The sequence below is a fragment of the Dama dama genome, chromosome 19 (assembly GCF_033118175.1).
Source record: "Dama dama isolate Ldn47 chromosome 19, ASM3311817v1, whole genome shotgun sequence".
In the NCBI taxonomy this organism is placed as follows: domain Eukaryota; kingdom Metazoa; phylum Chordata; class Mammalia; order Artiodactyla; family Cervidae; genus Dama; species Dama dama.
The window spans coordinates 73488877-73502128 of record NC_083699.1 but is presented as its reverse complement, the minus strand read 5'-3'; the positions used below and the strand labels follow the sequence as shown (position 1 = coordinate 73502128).

The 13252-nt window shown below is 57.2% G+C and overlaps 2 protein-coding genes across 2 annotated transcripts in view; both read right to left on the bottom strand.

Moving 5' to 3' along the window:
• Positions 1 to 13252, bottom strand: part of TSPEAR (thrombospondin type laminin G domain and EAR repeats) — a 184354-nt gene that overhangs the window by 16175 nt on the left and 154927 nt on the right. Inside the window, exons 3-8 of the mRNA XM_061167454.1 lie at positions 8270 to 8508; positions 6450 to 6540; positions 5288 to 5444; positions 3919 to 4050; positions 3014 to 3240; positions 587 to 773 (exon numbers count right to left, since the gene is read on the bottom strand). Of these exons, the coding sequence (XP_061023437.1) occupies positions 587 to 773; positions 3014 to 3240; positions 3919 to 4050; positions 5288 to 5444; positions 6450 to 6540; positions 8270 to 8508 (1033 nt within the window). The remainder of the gene's footprint in view (positions 1 to 586; positions 774 to 3013; positions 3241 to 3918; positions 4051 to 5287; positions 5445 to 6449; positions 6541 to 8269; positions 8509 to 13252) is intronic.
• LOC133074003 (keratin-associated protein 10-11-like) lies at positions 11866 to 12681 on the bottom strand. Its single transcript, XM_061167982.1, has one exon. It carries the CDS (start codon positions 12679 to 12681, stop codon positions 11866 to 11868), a length of 816 nt encoding a protein of 271 aa, XP_061023965.1.

Below are 13252 nucleotides of genomic sequence, written 5' to 3'. Positions count from 1 at the left end.
TCCCCACACTGTGCTCCTTAGGGCCTCCCACTCCCCCCCACACACCCCGCTGGGTCAGCCTCTCCTGGGACACTTACTGTCCTCAGAGGTACCTGGTAGCAGGCTCCTGGGATCCCTCTGCCCATGAGTGGTGGTGGGGTCTCCTCCCTAGCCCCCCACAGAGCTCCCTGGCAGGTTGTAGACTCAGGTAAACTCTGAGTCTTGGAACCTGCAGAGGCTGGAGACACTCTGCAGGGCCAGTTGCCCCCAGGGTCCTGTCCCCCTTGAGTTATAGCACCCGAAAGGGCTTGCTGCGGTCACTCAGGACAGTCATCTGGCCCAGAAGCCAGGTTTCCCAGGCCCTCCTAGGCCTGTCCCCACGTACCCATTGCATCTCAGAGTTTGTGCCCAGAATGGATGGGGGCAGGGACCCCTCCCACCTGAACAGGTGAGAGGGTGCTCAGGAGTGTCCACCTTCAGACGCCACTGTGATACAGCAGAGCCTGAGGATGCAGGCCAGGTGAGCTTTATTATACATTTCTGATGAAACACACTGACCGCTGCAGGCGATCACGCCCAAGCCCAGAGTCAAGGCCACAGCTCCTACCTTCCCGATGGTTGGCCACGGCCAGGAAGTGCTCGCCGGCCACCTCAAAGGCCTCCCAGTCCCGGGCACTGTGGGTGGGCACCCTCTGGTATGGCGTGAACCTCAGCCTTCTCTGGCTCCACTTGTAAATGACCGAGAACTCCTGACCCTTCTCATTCGGCTCAAAATTAGCCACAGCCAGGAAGATCTGGGGAGAGGACCAGAACAGGGTTCTCACCATCTGAGTGAGGGGCTGGTGCTCTGGGTTTCTTAATGTCAGCCCTGGGACACAGGCTGAGCCCCAGGAAAGAGGATGAGCCCTGGACAGAGGATGAACCCGGGGACACAGGCCAAGCCCCGGGACAGAGGCTGAGCCCTGGGATGGAGGCTGAACCCCAGGGTAGAGGCCAAGCCCTGGGACAGAGGCCGAGCCCCGGGGCAGAGGCTGAGCCCTGGGACAGAGGCTGAACCCCGGGGTAGAGGCCAAGCTCCAGGACAGAGGATTAGCCCAGGACAGAAGATAAGCCCGGGACAGAGGCCAAGCCCCAGGACAGAGGCCGAGCCCCAGGACAGAGGATGAGCCCAGGACTGGCGTGGCCCCATGAGTCAGGGCAGGCCCCAGGACGTGGCACTGACTCCAGATCTTAATTACTCTAAGACCGGTAGCCAGGCCCATGTTTACCAGCCTATTAGCTCTGTTTTTATCTCCCAAACCCAGGGAAAGCCTTATGCACAGCAATGTGCATCACTCAGACAAGGAGGAGAGAGCTTAATACCCTGCTGTCTGTCAAGAAGCACGTGTGTGTCACACACTTGAGGACCATGTGGCAACGCCCTACGTGTGACACAACCCAGAGGCCCAGGTCACAGGTCATGTGATGTGACAGAAGCCGGAGGCCTAGGGTGGGGGGCTCACTTGCTGTAGCTGAAGCAGCCCCAGGGACCCTCTGTCTGCTTAGGGGACCGGACAGATTTTTCTTATTTTTCTGAATTTCCCAATTTTTTGATATAAAGTTATTTTTTATTAGGAAAAAGTAAAAATCTTTCAAATGTCATCAACCATAAGACCAGAGAGCCAGTCACTCCTTCACCAGGCTACCCTGGAGTGCAGGACCCTGACAGTCAGCAGGGACCGGAAACAGAGATTTGTCTGTTTTACTCAGTTTTGTCCCCACTGCATGGGCCTTAGGGGTGGGGTGTGCAGGGCTGGAACTGGGCACATTGGTGACTGACTTGAGAGCAGGCATGGGAGGGGGCCCAGGGATCCTGCCATTTGGAGTGGAGGGTTAGAAGGAGCTGGGAAGGAAATGCTTATCTCAAGGGGGCAGCCCTCTCAGTCCCACCCTTGGGCTTACTGCCCAACACAGTCCTGGTGAAAGGAAGGGGGCCGCCTGCCAGGCTCTCCCAGCCAAGGCCTCAGGTCCAGCCCTCACCACATCACCTGTCCCCTCCATCAGGACAGCACGTGTCCCCCATGTTTACAGGGCCAATAGAAGGAGGCCGGGATGGAGCCCCATTTCCTCTCCCGTTTAGGTCAGATAAAGAAAGCTGAGCACCAAAGAATTGATGCTTTTGAGCTGTGGTACTGGAGAAGACTCTTGAGAGTCCCTTGGACTGCAAGGAGATCCAACCAGTCCATCATAAAGGAAACCAGTCCTGAATATTCCTTGGAAGGACTGATGCTAAATCTGAAGCTCCAACACTTTGGCCATCTAATGCGAAGAACTGACTCATTGGAAAAGACCCTGATGCTAGGAAAGATTGAAGGAAGAAGGAGAAGGGGACAACAGAGGATGAGATGGTTGGATGGCATCACTGACTCGACGGACATGAGTTTGAGCAGGCTCCGGGAGTTGGTGATGGACAGGGAAGCTTGGTGTGCTGCAGTCCATGGGGTCGCAAAGAGTCAGACATGACTGAGCGACTGAACTGAACTTAGGTCAGATTATCTCAGAGCTCTAAGGAGGCAGTGGCAGGTCTGCACGGAGTGGGAAATGTCTCAGCAGCGATCTGTGTCCATTTTGTAGGAAACGGAACAGATTTTCTCAGTCACATTCCAGACCAAGAGACGCAGGTGTGTCTGATTCAAAAGTCATATAGAAGCTGTATGAGGCTCTGAAACCAGTAGAAATGCTTTTCCCCATAAAATCTACATAAAGTGAAAGTCACTTGGTCATGTCTGACTCTTTGAGACCCCCATGGTCTGTAGCCCACCAGGTTCCTCTGTTCATGGAATTCTCCAGGCAAGGATACTGGAGTGGGTTGCCATTTCCTTCTCCAGGAGATCTTCCCAACCCAGGGATTGAACCCAAGTCTCCCACATTGCAGGCAGATTCTTCAACATCTGAGCCACCAGGGAAGCCCAAAATCTACCTAAGGAGACCCAACCCTCGGACTCTGTGGGTTTTTCCAAGATAAAAACCAACACAGTCGCACACATGAACTTGCCTTTTTCCCGATGGTGAAGTGTCTCCAGGACTGGGCCTGGTGCGTGGGGATGTCCTGGTATGAAGCAAACTTGCCGTCAGTCCACTTGTAGATGGCGGATGTGGTTTTCCGGTTGGCAGTTGCTACAAAGAGCCCGGCCTCAGGGATGACAAAGACCTCAATGCCCAGAGTCTCTGAGTTAGTGAACAGGCTCTGATGCTCCTCCACATAATCCAGCCTTTCTTTGGCTTGTGATAGAGACATGGAGACCGGTTAAGGCTTCCCAGAACAGAAGCTCTGATGGACAACATCCAGGAGTGACCCCAGGGCCCTGGGACATGACCCTTAACATGAGGTCAGGCGAGTGGCCCTAAGTCCTGTGCTACCCTCATCTGGAGGCCCAGCAAAGGAGATTCTGGTCCCTGAATGGGCTTTAGGGCCTGCAGAACCTCCAGGGACACTTGCTGGATGGAAGTGACATGTCAGGTCCTTACTAGACATTTCACAAGGCTCCAGGCTTCCACAAAACGCTGTGCCCGAATGTGAACTAGAGAGTAGAGGCCATGGCTCCTGGACAGCCCCCTGGAGCCAGTTCCCATTTCCCAGGGACCCCCACCCTCAGACGGCTTCTCTCCTCATCTCCCTGCCAACAGCCCTACTCTTGGGCTTCGGGCACCATCACATCCCATCTGACCGGAGAGGGAGGAGAGGATGAGGACAGTGGATGGGGCACCCTGGAGAAGGCCCATGGTCTACCCTAGTTGGGAAGATGGATGAGAGCCTGCCAGCCCACGAGTCCAGCCCAGGAGGGCGCTTGTTTCCAGGTGAAACACTCAAGCTCGCTGCTCTGTGAGGTTCATTCCCTATTCCTATGTAACACTGTCTCTGAGAAGACCCCTAGGCCCCTGGAGCCCTGCATGTCTCACCTGCTAACACGGAGACCCACTCACTGCCCACGCACAGGTATAGCCCCTTGCGGCTGGCATCGAACCAGAACTGGGCATCCTCCGCTTTGGTGCACGGAGGCCGGGGTCCCAGCGTCACCTTCATGTCAGTTTCTGATGGGGGTGACAAGAAGACAAATGTCCTGTGGGTATGTGCTCCCCAGAGGGAGGCGGTGTCAAAGGTGTCAGGTGACCCCTGATCCCTGCGTTCCTGCCAGGAAACACTCAGGTTTGTCAACGAGGCCTCTGGGAGGCAGGGAGACCTAAGAGCCCAGGGCTTGCCCTCGCCATCTGTGCACAGGACCCGGACATGCCCCTGAAGTCCAGCCACCTGCCCACCAAGTTCTTCCCCAAACCCCAGCTCCTCTGAGAACCCTCAGTAATCATGCTGCCTCGCTCTCTCCTCCATCTAAGACTCACTAGCACAGGTTCAGCTAACTTCTGTCTGCTTGGTTCTCAGGCACCTTGACCCCCACATTCCTGGTCATCACGGCTTCATCCAGGTCCAGCCCTGTCCTGATGATGCCACGTGGCCTCCCTACAGTGACTTCCGAGCTAAGACCCCAGTGGCCAGGCAGTGAAACAGAGCATCCTCAACCTCGCCAAGTGCCCGGCAGAGGCCTTGGGGGTCAGACTCCTGTTCAAGGCCATGAGACTCTAGGAATTTGGGGATGCTGGCCCAAGACTGGGTCTAAGGGCCGACTTGCTCAAGGGGCTCCCCTGACTTGTGAAGCAAGGGCCGTGAGGCTCTAGAAGGAGTCAGGGGTCTCCCCACCTCCCCAGTAGGAGTTGGGGTTGTTAGTGGAGAGAGTTTTGGATTCTCCATGGCAGGGGGTATGACTTAAATAAAGTCAAAACTGACTTTACACTGGGGAGGTGCAAACACAAATGAAAGACACCAGTGCTGGGGACCTTCTAGGCTGAGGGGTCCCAAAAATAGAACTGAACCTTATGAAGATCAGGGTCCCCATTGGGGGGTTGAGGTTTGGTGTCTGTTGGAGAGGGAAGGGGAGAACGGGCCCCAGATGCTGCTCTGGGGCAAAGCAGGTGGCAGGTGGGAGTCAGAGAAGGAATTCGTGTCAGCTCAGCCCCGGGTCCCAGGTAGGATGAGCGGTCCATCAAGGGCACCGTCTGGCGGGGCTTAAGCAGCCGACAAGGGAGCCCTGCAGAAGGAGGGTGGATCTGAGAGCATTGTCTGCCTCCCCAGGGAGGGGGTCATCTGCATCAGGCCCCAGTTATCCGTTCGTCCACATGATAAGCACCCTCCTGTCTTATGCCTGGGGAACCTGAGGGTGACCAGGCTTTTGGGGTCTACCGTCAGCGTGGGGAGGGGCAGCTTTGGCCTACTAACCATAGGGGTATTTCAGCACCTCGTTGTCTTCCGGCTTCCCTGTGAGGCCATGCAGGATAGCGGGGATGGACAGCACAGCGAGCTCAGGATTCATGCAGGGACAGAGCCTCGGGGTGGCATCCGAGCCAGGCAGCAGAACCAGCTGCCTCACCAGGCCCTGCAGGGGGGGTGCAGGGCACTCAGACCTGTGCTGTTGGAGGGCCCGATGACCCCTGGGCTCAGCCCACCCAGACCCTGAGGGAGGGGTGGCCAAGAGAGAGGAGTCTGCCTATAGGTTAGGGGGCACTGGGAGCAATAGTGGAGAGCTGTGCACGGTTCTAAGGTGATTACACCATGGAACAGGTTCTTCCTGTGGACTGACCTAGAATAACTGGGTGCATTGGTCATTCATCTGTATGTCCACTCATTTGTCCATCTGTCCACTTATCTGCCCATCCATCTATTCATCTCTCTGTTCATCCATCCATCTCTTTGTCCAGCCATCCATTCTTCCATCCTCCCACCCAAATGCCCATTCATTCATCCATCCATCCATCTATACATTCATTCATCTATCTGTTCACCTAGCTATCCTCCCATCTGTCCATCTACCATCTTTCTATTACTCTGTCCATCCATCTAGCTGTCCATCCATCCATCCATCCAAGCATGCCATTGGTAAATATTCAGATCTCACCTCTTACGCACAAGGCATGGTTCTCAACACTGGACACAGCAAGAAACAAAAGCCCATATCCTCACTGAGCAAGGTCCCCCCACTCACACTTCAAGGGGGAGACAGGCAATGACCAAACACTGGTCTGAAGGAGGTCATGGCTATAAAGACCATCCAGAGAGGGGATGAGAGGGCTGGGTGTGGGGGCATCTTCTCAGGGGTGGGCAAGGCCTTCATGGTACAAGGGCACAAGGCAAGGCCCCAAGGTCACTGGAGTGCAACACGGCAGGACTGGGGACTCACGCTCCAGGAGGAGGGCACAGCAGGTGCAAAGGGCCTGTAGGGGAGCGTGCCTAGCTAGCAGGGGTCTCCTCTGAGCCCTATGCTCCCCATTCCCATTTGGCACACACAACTGTTTAATTAGAGCATTGGAGTGCCAAGCCAGTGGTGACAGCCCCCAGGAGCACTGGTGTTGGAGGGCCTGGGGGGCAGCGCCTCCATCCTTACCGTGAACCGGCCTTTGGTCCTCCGCCGACTGCCAATGAAGAACCGGGCTCCTCGCACAGACAGGGTGGCTGGGAAGGGCATGTCAGCCATTCTGAAAACATTGGAGGGTGGTTTTAGGGCCATGGGAGAGCAGACTGGGGGCCTACTTATGCAGAAAGGAGAGCGGGCAGCACCGTGAGGCTGTATCAGTGTCTAGGAGCAGCTGTGACCAGCTCCACCAACTGGGTGCCTTAAACAACAGAAGTGTGTTCCCTCATGGTGCTGGAGGCCAGAAGTTGAGACCAAGGTGTCAGCTGGGTTTGTCCCCTCTGAAGACTGGAGGGGAGTCTCTTTCAGCTCCCGGAGCTCCTGGCTTGTGACCAAATCATGTGGCCTCTCCTCTGCTCCTCTTTTTATCGGGTCACCAATCACTGACTCAGGGCCGCCCTCCTCCAGCATGACCTCAACTGAGTTTGGTTATCCCTGCAGGGATTCTGCATCCAAACAACACCCCATTCCCGGTTCTGGCAGATGTGAATTTGGAGGACATGCTTTGCCTCAGGACAGGGTCTTCTACAAAAGCGTGTGCTGCAGAAGTGCTCAGTGGCCCCTCTCCATCTCACAGAGGCCTCCAGTGGCTTCTGTCCACATGGGGTCCCAAGCCTGCCCCCATCCTCCGAGCCCAGGGCGAAGGGACAGTTGGTGTCAGAGCTAGAGGGGGTTCACCTTGTTGGTGACCCAGGGGATGTAGGAAGATGTGGCCGGAGTTGGGATTGAACAATTTCTCGTCTGGAGCATGCCTGGGGTTGTGTCAAAGCTATGAAGGTTGTTCTGCACATTTACTTGGGAGTTTTGCTGACTGTTTATTCCCTCATCCCAGAAAAGGACACTGAGTCAGAGAGGTTACATGATGGGTTGAAAGTCACAAAGCAAGACCTGCGCCTCAGGACTTCCCTGGTGGTCCAGTGGTTAAGAACCTGCCTTCCAATGCAGGGGACATGGGTTCCATCCCTGGTCTGAGAACTAAGATGCCACATGCTGTGGGGCAACTAAGCCTGTGCAACACAACTACTGAGCCCCAGAACTCTGGAGCCGGGGGACACATCTAGACAGAAAGCTCTGCACCAGGAGGAAAGACCCCCCCCCTTGCTGGGTCAACTGAAACCAGACCTGAGCAAAAAATAAATACATACATGAAAGTGAAAGTGAATTTGCTCAGTCCTGTCTGACTCTTTGCCACCCTGGACTGTAGCCTACCAGGCTCCTCCGTCCATGGAATTTTCCAGGCAAGAGTACTGGAGTGGGTTGACATTTCCTTCTCCAGGGGATCTTCCCCACCCAGGGATCGAATTCGGGTGTCCCGCATTGCAGGCAGACGCTTTACCGTCTGAGCCACCAGGGAAGCCCCCCAAAATACATACATATAGGGGGAAGAAAGCCCTGGGCTGGATCAGCTGCAGCTCCTTTTGGGCTCCTGGTGCCGGAGTTCACCCTGACCTTCCTCTGGGCCTTTAAGTAACGCTACCAACTCTTTAGCAGTGCTTTTACCGGGTCAAGTCCAATCCACCCAGCGAGGACACGGGCAGGCTTCGGCTCCCTTCCCACCCGTGCGCCCCCCCACCCACCGCTTTTCCAGCGGGGCAGCTCCAGGTCCACCAACCGAGCCTGGCGCTCCTCCTCCAGCCGGACCGCATCCGCCAGGGCTCAGGCCCTAGGCCCGGGGCCACGTGTGCACTGCGAGCTGTCCCAGGGCGGCCACATGCACCGGCTGGCTGTGTGGACCCACCTTGCCAGGCAGCACACAGCCCCACGCGACCCTCTCAGGGTGTCGCAGTACCTACATGTCCACGGCGGGGCCGCAGTCCGTAGTGAGCGAAAAGGAGCCCTCGGACACGGCCAAGACCAGCACGTGCCACTGGCCGTCCACCAGAGCCGGGCTGCGGAAGGACACGCGGGTCTGCCAGGCGCCTGCCCCGTCCTCGCTGAGGAAGAGGAAGTGCAGCTGGGTGGGCGAGTAGCGCAGGCCCAGCAGCAGCGAGTCGCGCTCCTCGGCCACCACCGCCAGCAGGTACTCATTCTTCTGCAAGAGAGGGGCCGGGGGTGGGGCGGGTGAGGCGAGGGGCGGGGCACTGAGGGGCGGGGAGGGTGAGGGGGTGGGGCGGGTGAGGCGAGGGGCGGGGCACTGAGGGGCGGGGAGGGTGAGGGGGTGGGGCGGGTGAGGTGAGGGGCGGGGCACTGAGGGGCGGGGAGGGTGAGGGGGTGGGGCGGGTGAGGCGAGGGGCGGGGAGGGTGAGGGGGTGGGGCGGGTGAGGCGAGGGGCGGGGCACTGAGGGGCGGGGAGGGTGAGGGGGTGGGGCGGGTGAGGTGAGGGGCGGGGCACTGAGGGGCGGGGAGGGTGAGGGGGTGGGGCGGGTGAGGCGAGGGGCGGGGCACTGAGGGGCGGGGAGGGTGAGGGGGTGGGGCGGGTGAGGCGAGGGGCGGGGCACTGAGGGGCGGGGAGGGTGAGGGGGTGGGGTGGGTGAGGCGAGGGGCGGGGCACTGAGGGGCGGGGAGGGTGAGGGGGTGGGGCGGGTGAGGCGAGGGGCGGGGCACTGAGGGGCGGGGAGGGTGAGGGGGTGGGGCGGGTGAGGCGAGGGGCGGGGCACTGAGGGGCGGGGAGGGTGAGGGGGTGGGGCGGGTGAGGCGAGGGGCGGGGCACTGAGGGGCGGGGAGGGTGAGGGGGTGGGGCGGGTGAGGCGAGGGGCGGGGCACTGAGGGGCGGGGAGGGTGAGGGGGTGGGGCGGGTGAGGCGAGGGGCGGGGCACTGAGGGGCGGGGAGGGTGAGGGGGTGGGGCGGGTGAGGTGAGGGGCGGGGCAGGCGAGGGGAGGGGCACTGAGGGGCGGGGAGGGTGAGGGGCGGGGCAGGTGAGGTGATGGGCGGGGCAGGTGAAGTGAGGGGCGGGGCATTGAGAGGCAGGGCGGGTGACGGGGCGTGGCGGGTGAAGGGGCGGGGCAGGTGAGGGGGCGGAGCAGGTGAGGGAGCAGGTGGGGGCAGTTGAGAGCGGGGGCTCCAGACTGCAGTGCCTGAGGCAGTAACCAGAGTCTGTGATAAAACCAAACAAACCCCTCGTGTCCCTGAGGACAGCTACTGTCAGTGAAGCAGAAAGCTGCAAGGGGTTTGTTGGCGAGGATGTAGAGAAATCGGAGGCCCTGTGCACTGTTGGTGGGGATGGAAAATGGAGTAGGGGTAATTATAATAAAAAACAGTAAGGAACGTTGGGGTACATGTGCCTTTTTGAACTGTGGATTTCTCAGGTTATATGCTTTCCAATTAAGAAATTAAAAAATAAAACAATAACGAGACTCCTCAAAAAATTTATGTGGAATTACCATCTGACTTAGCAATTCCACTTTTGGCAGACACCCCAAAGGACAGACAGCAGTGTCCGGAAGAGGCAATTGTACACCCCTGTTCTTACATGCATCACTCTCAGTAGTTAAAATGTCACAGCAACCAGTGTCCATCAATGAAGAAATAATAAGTAAGATGTGGTGCATTCATGCAGTGAGATATTATTTAACCTTAAAAAGGAAGTTCTGACATCAATATGGATAAACCTTGAGGATATTATGCTGAGTGATGTAAGCCAGTCACAGAAGGACAGCTAGTGTACAATGCACTCATATGAGACCGCTGAAGGGGTCAGATCCAGAGACAGAAAGTAGAGTGGGTACCAGGAGCTGGGGGTGTTGGGGAGCTATTATTCAGTGTCTGTAGAGGTCCATTTTGGGGAGGATGAGAAAGGTTCTGGAGGTGGGCGGTGGTGATCGCTGCACAACAGTGTGACTGACCTTAACGCCACTGAACCATACACCTTAAAAGGGCTAGAAGGGAAATTCCACTTTACGTGTATTTTACCACAATTTTAAAAACCTCTCACAACCTGCGTGACCACCTTCTCCAAACACCAGCAACCCCAGCTGAGCATCACTTTCCAGCTTGAACCACAGAGAGACCATACATACTTGACTGTTTGTTAATGCAACTTAGAGTCTGTTCATTTCTAGCCTAAAAATAAAGAAGGCTGAGAGCCAAAGAATTGATGCTTTCAAACTGTGGTGCTGGAGAAGACTCTTGAGAGTTCCTTGGACAGCAAGGAGATCAAATCAGTCAATCCTAAAGGAAATCAACTCTGAATATTCATTGGAAGGACTGATGTTGAAGCTGAAGCGCCAATACTTTGGCCACCTGATGCGAAGAGCCGACTCACTAGAAAAGACCCTGATGCTAGGAAAGAATGAGGGCAAGAGGAGAAGAGGGTGACAGAGAATGAGATGGTTGGCTGGCATCACCAACTCAACAGACATGAGTTTGAGCAAACTCCGGGAAATAGTGAGGGACAGGGAAGCTTGGCATGCTGCAGTCCATGGAATCACAAAAAGTCAGACACAACTTAATGACTGAACAACAATTTCTAGCCTAATATCACAAAAAGGTAAAGAATCGAAAGTGATTAAATCTGCATGCTAAGCAGCTATGTAAAATATAGAATATAATCTTTTAGCAAGTCTTTGCCCATGCGAAAGTATGAGTGAAAATTTCACACAAGTATTACACTAAAGTGGAAGGCCTTCATGGTCCTCATGTTTAATTTAACACCTAATTTAGTAACATCCATGTGAAGAGTTTGGGTCACTTGGCCTCTGGCCACTCCGGCGCCAAGGGAGCACTCGTGGCCCCTGCGCTTATCCTCCCCGAGAAGGGATTTCCAGGAGCTAGTGCTCAGGAGTGTGTGCCTGAGGGCCAGTGGGACAAAATGCTCACGGTGGTGGTTGGGGCAAGGTAGGAGTTGGGAAAGACGCTGATGTCACAGCCAGCGCATGCAGGCTGGACAGGCACCTCCACTACCCCCACGTTCATCTCCCAGGACCACAGGACCTGAGCAACCTAGTCCTTCCCAGCGAGGAAAGGCACCCCACCCAGTGTGCCTGCCCAGAGGAGTCAGGCCATTGCCCTTCCGGTGCCTTGTCACTCACCCCTAGAAACACTTGTAGCTGGAGAAGACCAGTGTCTGGTCAAAACCCTGGGTTTACCCTCAGTGAAGGTGAGATGAAGGGAGCAGATCAGGTGATGAACTGAATTTATTTATCCCAGTGCCCAAGGAAGTGCACCCAAGGTTGGAAGTCGAGTGACCCAGACAGAGGACCTGCAGGGGTAGCGGGGCTGATGACCCAGAGACAGCTGGAGGCGATTCCTGGGAGGCAGGAGCCCTGGGAGACGTGAGGTTGGGGTTCCTGGAGCAGGAGTGAGAGGTCAGTCGGTCAGGACAGTGGAGACATCGGGGAACCTGTCCTGAGTGAGGGCAGCCACCCAGCCCAGGTCAGGACAGAGGGAGGCTGGGAGGACCGAGTCACAGGTGGCACCTGAGCCTGGCTGGCCCTCAGGTGACATGCCAGGTCAGCAGCAGGGCTCTGGGGCCGAGATGGGGACATAGCAGGCGGGGCGGGAGCACGCGGGCTGGCAGAGGAGGGACACGGAGGAGGCCGGGCGGCAGCAGCTGGGCTGGCAGGAGGAGGCGGGGACGCAGCAGGCGGGGCGGCACACGGGGCGGCAGAGGAGGGACACGGAGGAGGAGGGTCTGCAGCAGGACGAGGGGGCTGAGCAGGGGGAGGCCTCACAGCACACGGGCCTGCAGCAGACAGGCCTGCAGCAGACGGGCTCACAGCAGGCCTGCTGGCAGGGGGAGGAGGTGCAGCAGGAGAGCTGGCAGGAGGAGGTGGGCACATAGCAGGCGGGGCAGGAGCATGCGGGTCGGCAGAGGAGGGACACACAGGAGGCCGGGCGGCAGCAGCTGGGCTGGCAGGAGGAGGCGGGGATGCAGCAGGCGGGGCGGCACACGGGGCGGCAGAGGAGGGACACGGAGGAGGAGGATTTGCAGCAGGAGGATGGGGCTGAGCAGGGGGAGGCCTCACAGCACACGGGCCTGCAGCAGACAGGCCTGCAGCAGACGGGCTCACAGCAGGCCTGCAGGCAGGGGGAGGAGGTGCAGCAGGAGGACTGGCAGCTAGACTGCTGGCAGCCCAAGGCTGGGCAGGAGCTGCTGCAGGCTGGCTGGCAGCAGGGGCTGGACTGGCAGCTCACTGGGGCACAGAGGAGGGTCAGGCGGGGGGCCGGGTCGCAGCAGCCGGGGGCACAGCAGGGGGGCTCGCAGCAGCTCTCTGGACAGTCATAGCTCAGGTCGCTGGAGCAGACAGACAGGGTGGAGGCAGCCATGGTGGAGGCGGTAGGGCTGGAGGACGGTTTGAGTGTGTGTGAGTGTGTGAGCTGTGTGTGTGAGGTGCTTGGGGATGCAGGGCTTTTATACCTGGCCCCTGGCTTCTGTTGTCTCCACAGGAGCCTCCCAGGCCCTCCCTTCCTTGTTGGGGTTGAGAGCTGGCTGCAGGAGCCCCTCATTAGTGCTGGTGTAGCGTCCACAATAGTTTTCACTCATTAAACCTGTGAGTATAAATATCCCATGTTGCAGGATGTTTTCCCATTTCTCCATTGTTTGGCTCCAGAAAAGATATAGAAAATATCTGAGGTAAGATCCTAAAGGAAATGAACCCTGAATATTCATTGGAAGGACTGATGCTGAAGCTGAAGCTCCAATACTTTGGCCACCTGATTCAAAGAGCTGACTCCTTAGAAAAGACCCTGATGCTGGGAAATATTAATGCAGGAGCAGAAGGAGACAAAAGTGGACATGTTGGTTAGATAGCATCATTGACTCAATGGACATAAGTTTGTGCAAGCTCTGGGAGGTGGTGAAGAACAGGGAAGCCTGTTGTGCTGTAGTCCACGGGGT

Bases quoted from the DNA above. Each gene is read 5' to 3' on its own strand.
- LOC133074003 (XM_061167982.1), bottom strand. From the start codon at position 12,681: ATGGCTGCCTCCACCCTGTCTGTCTGCTCCAGCGACCTGAGCTATGAC.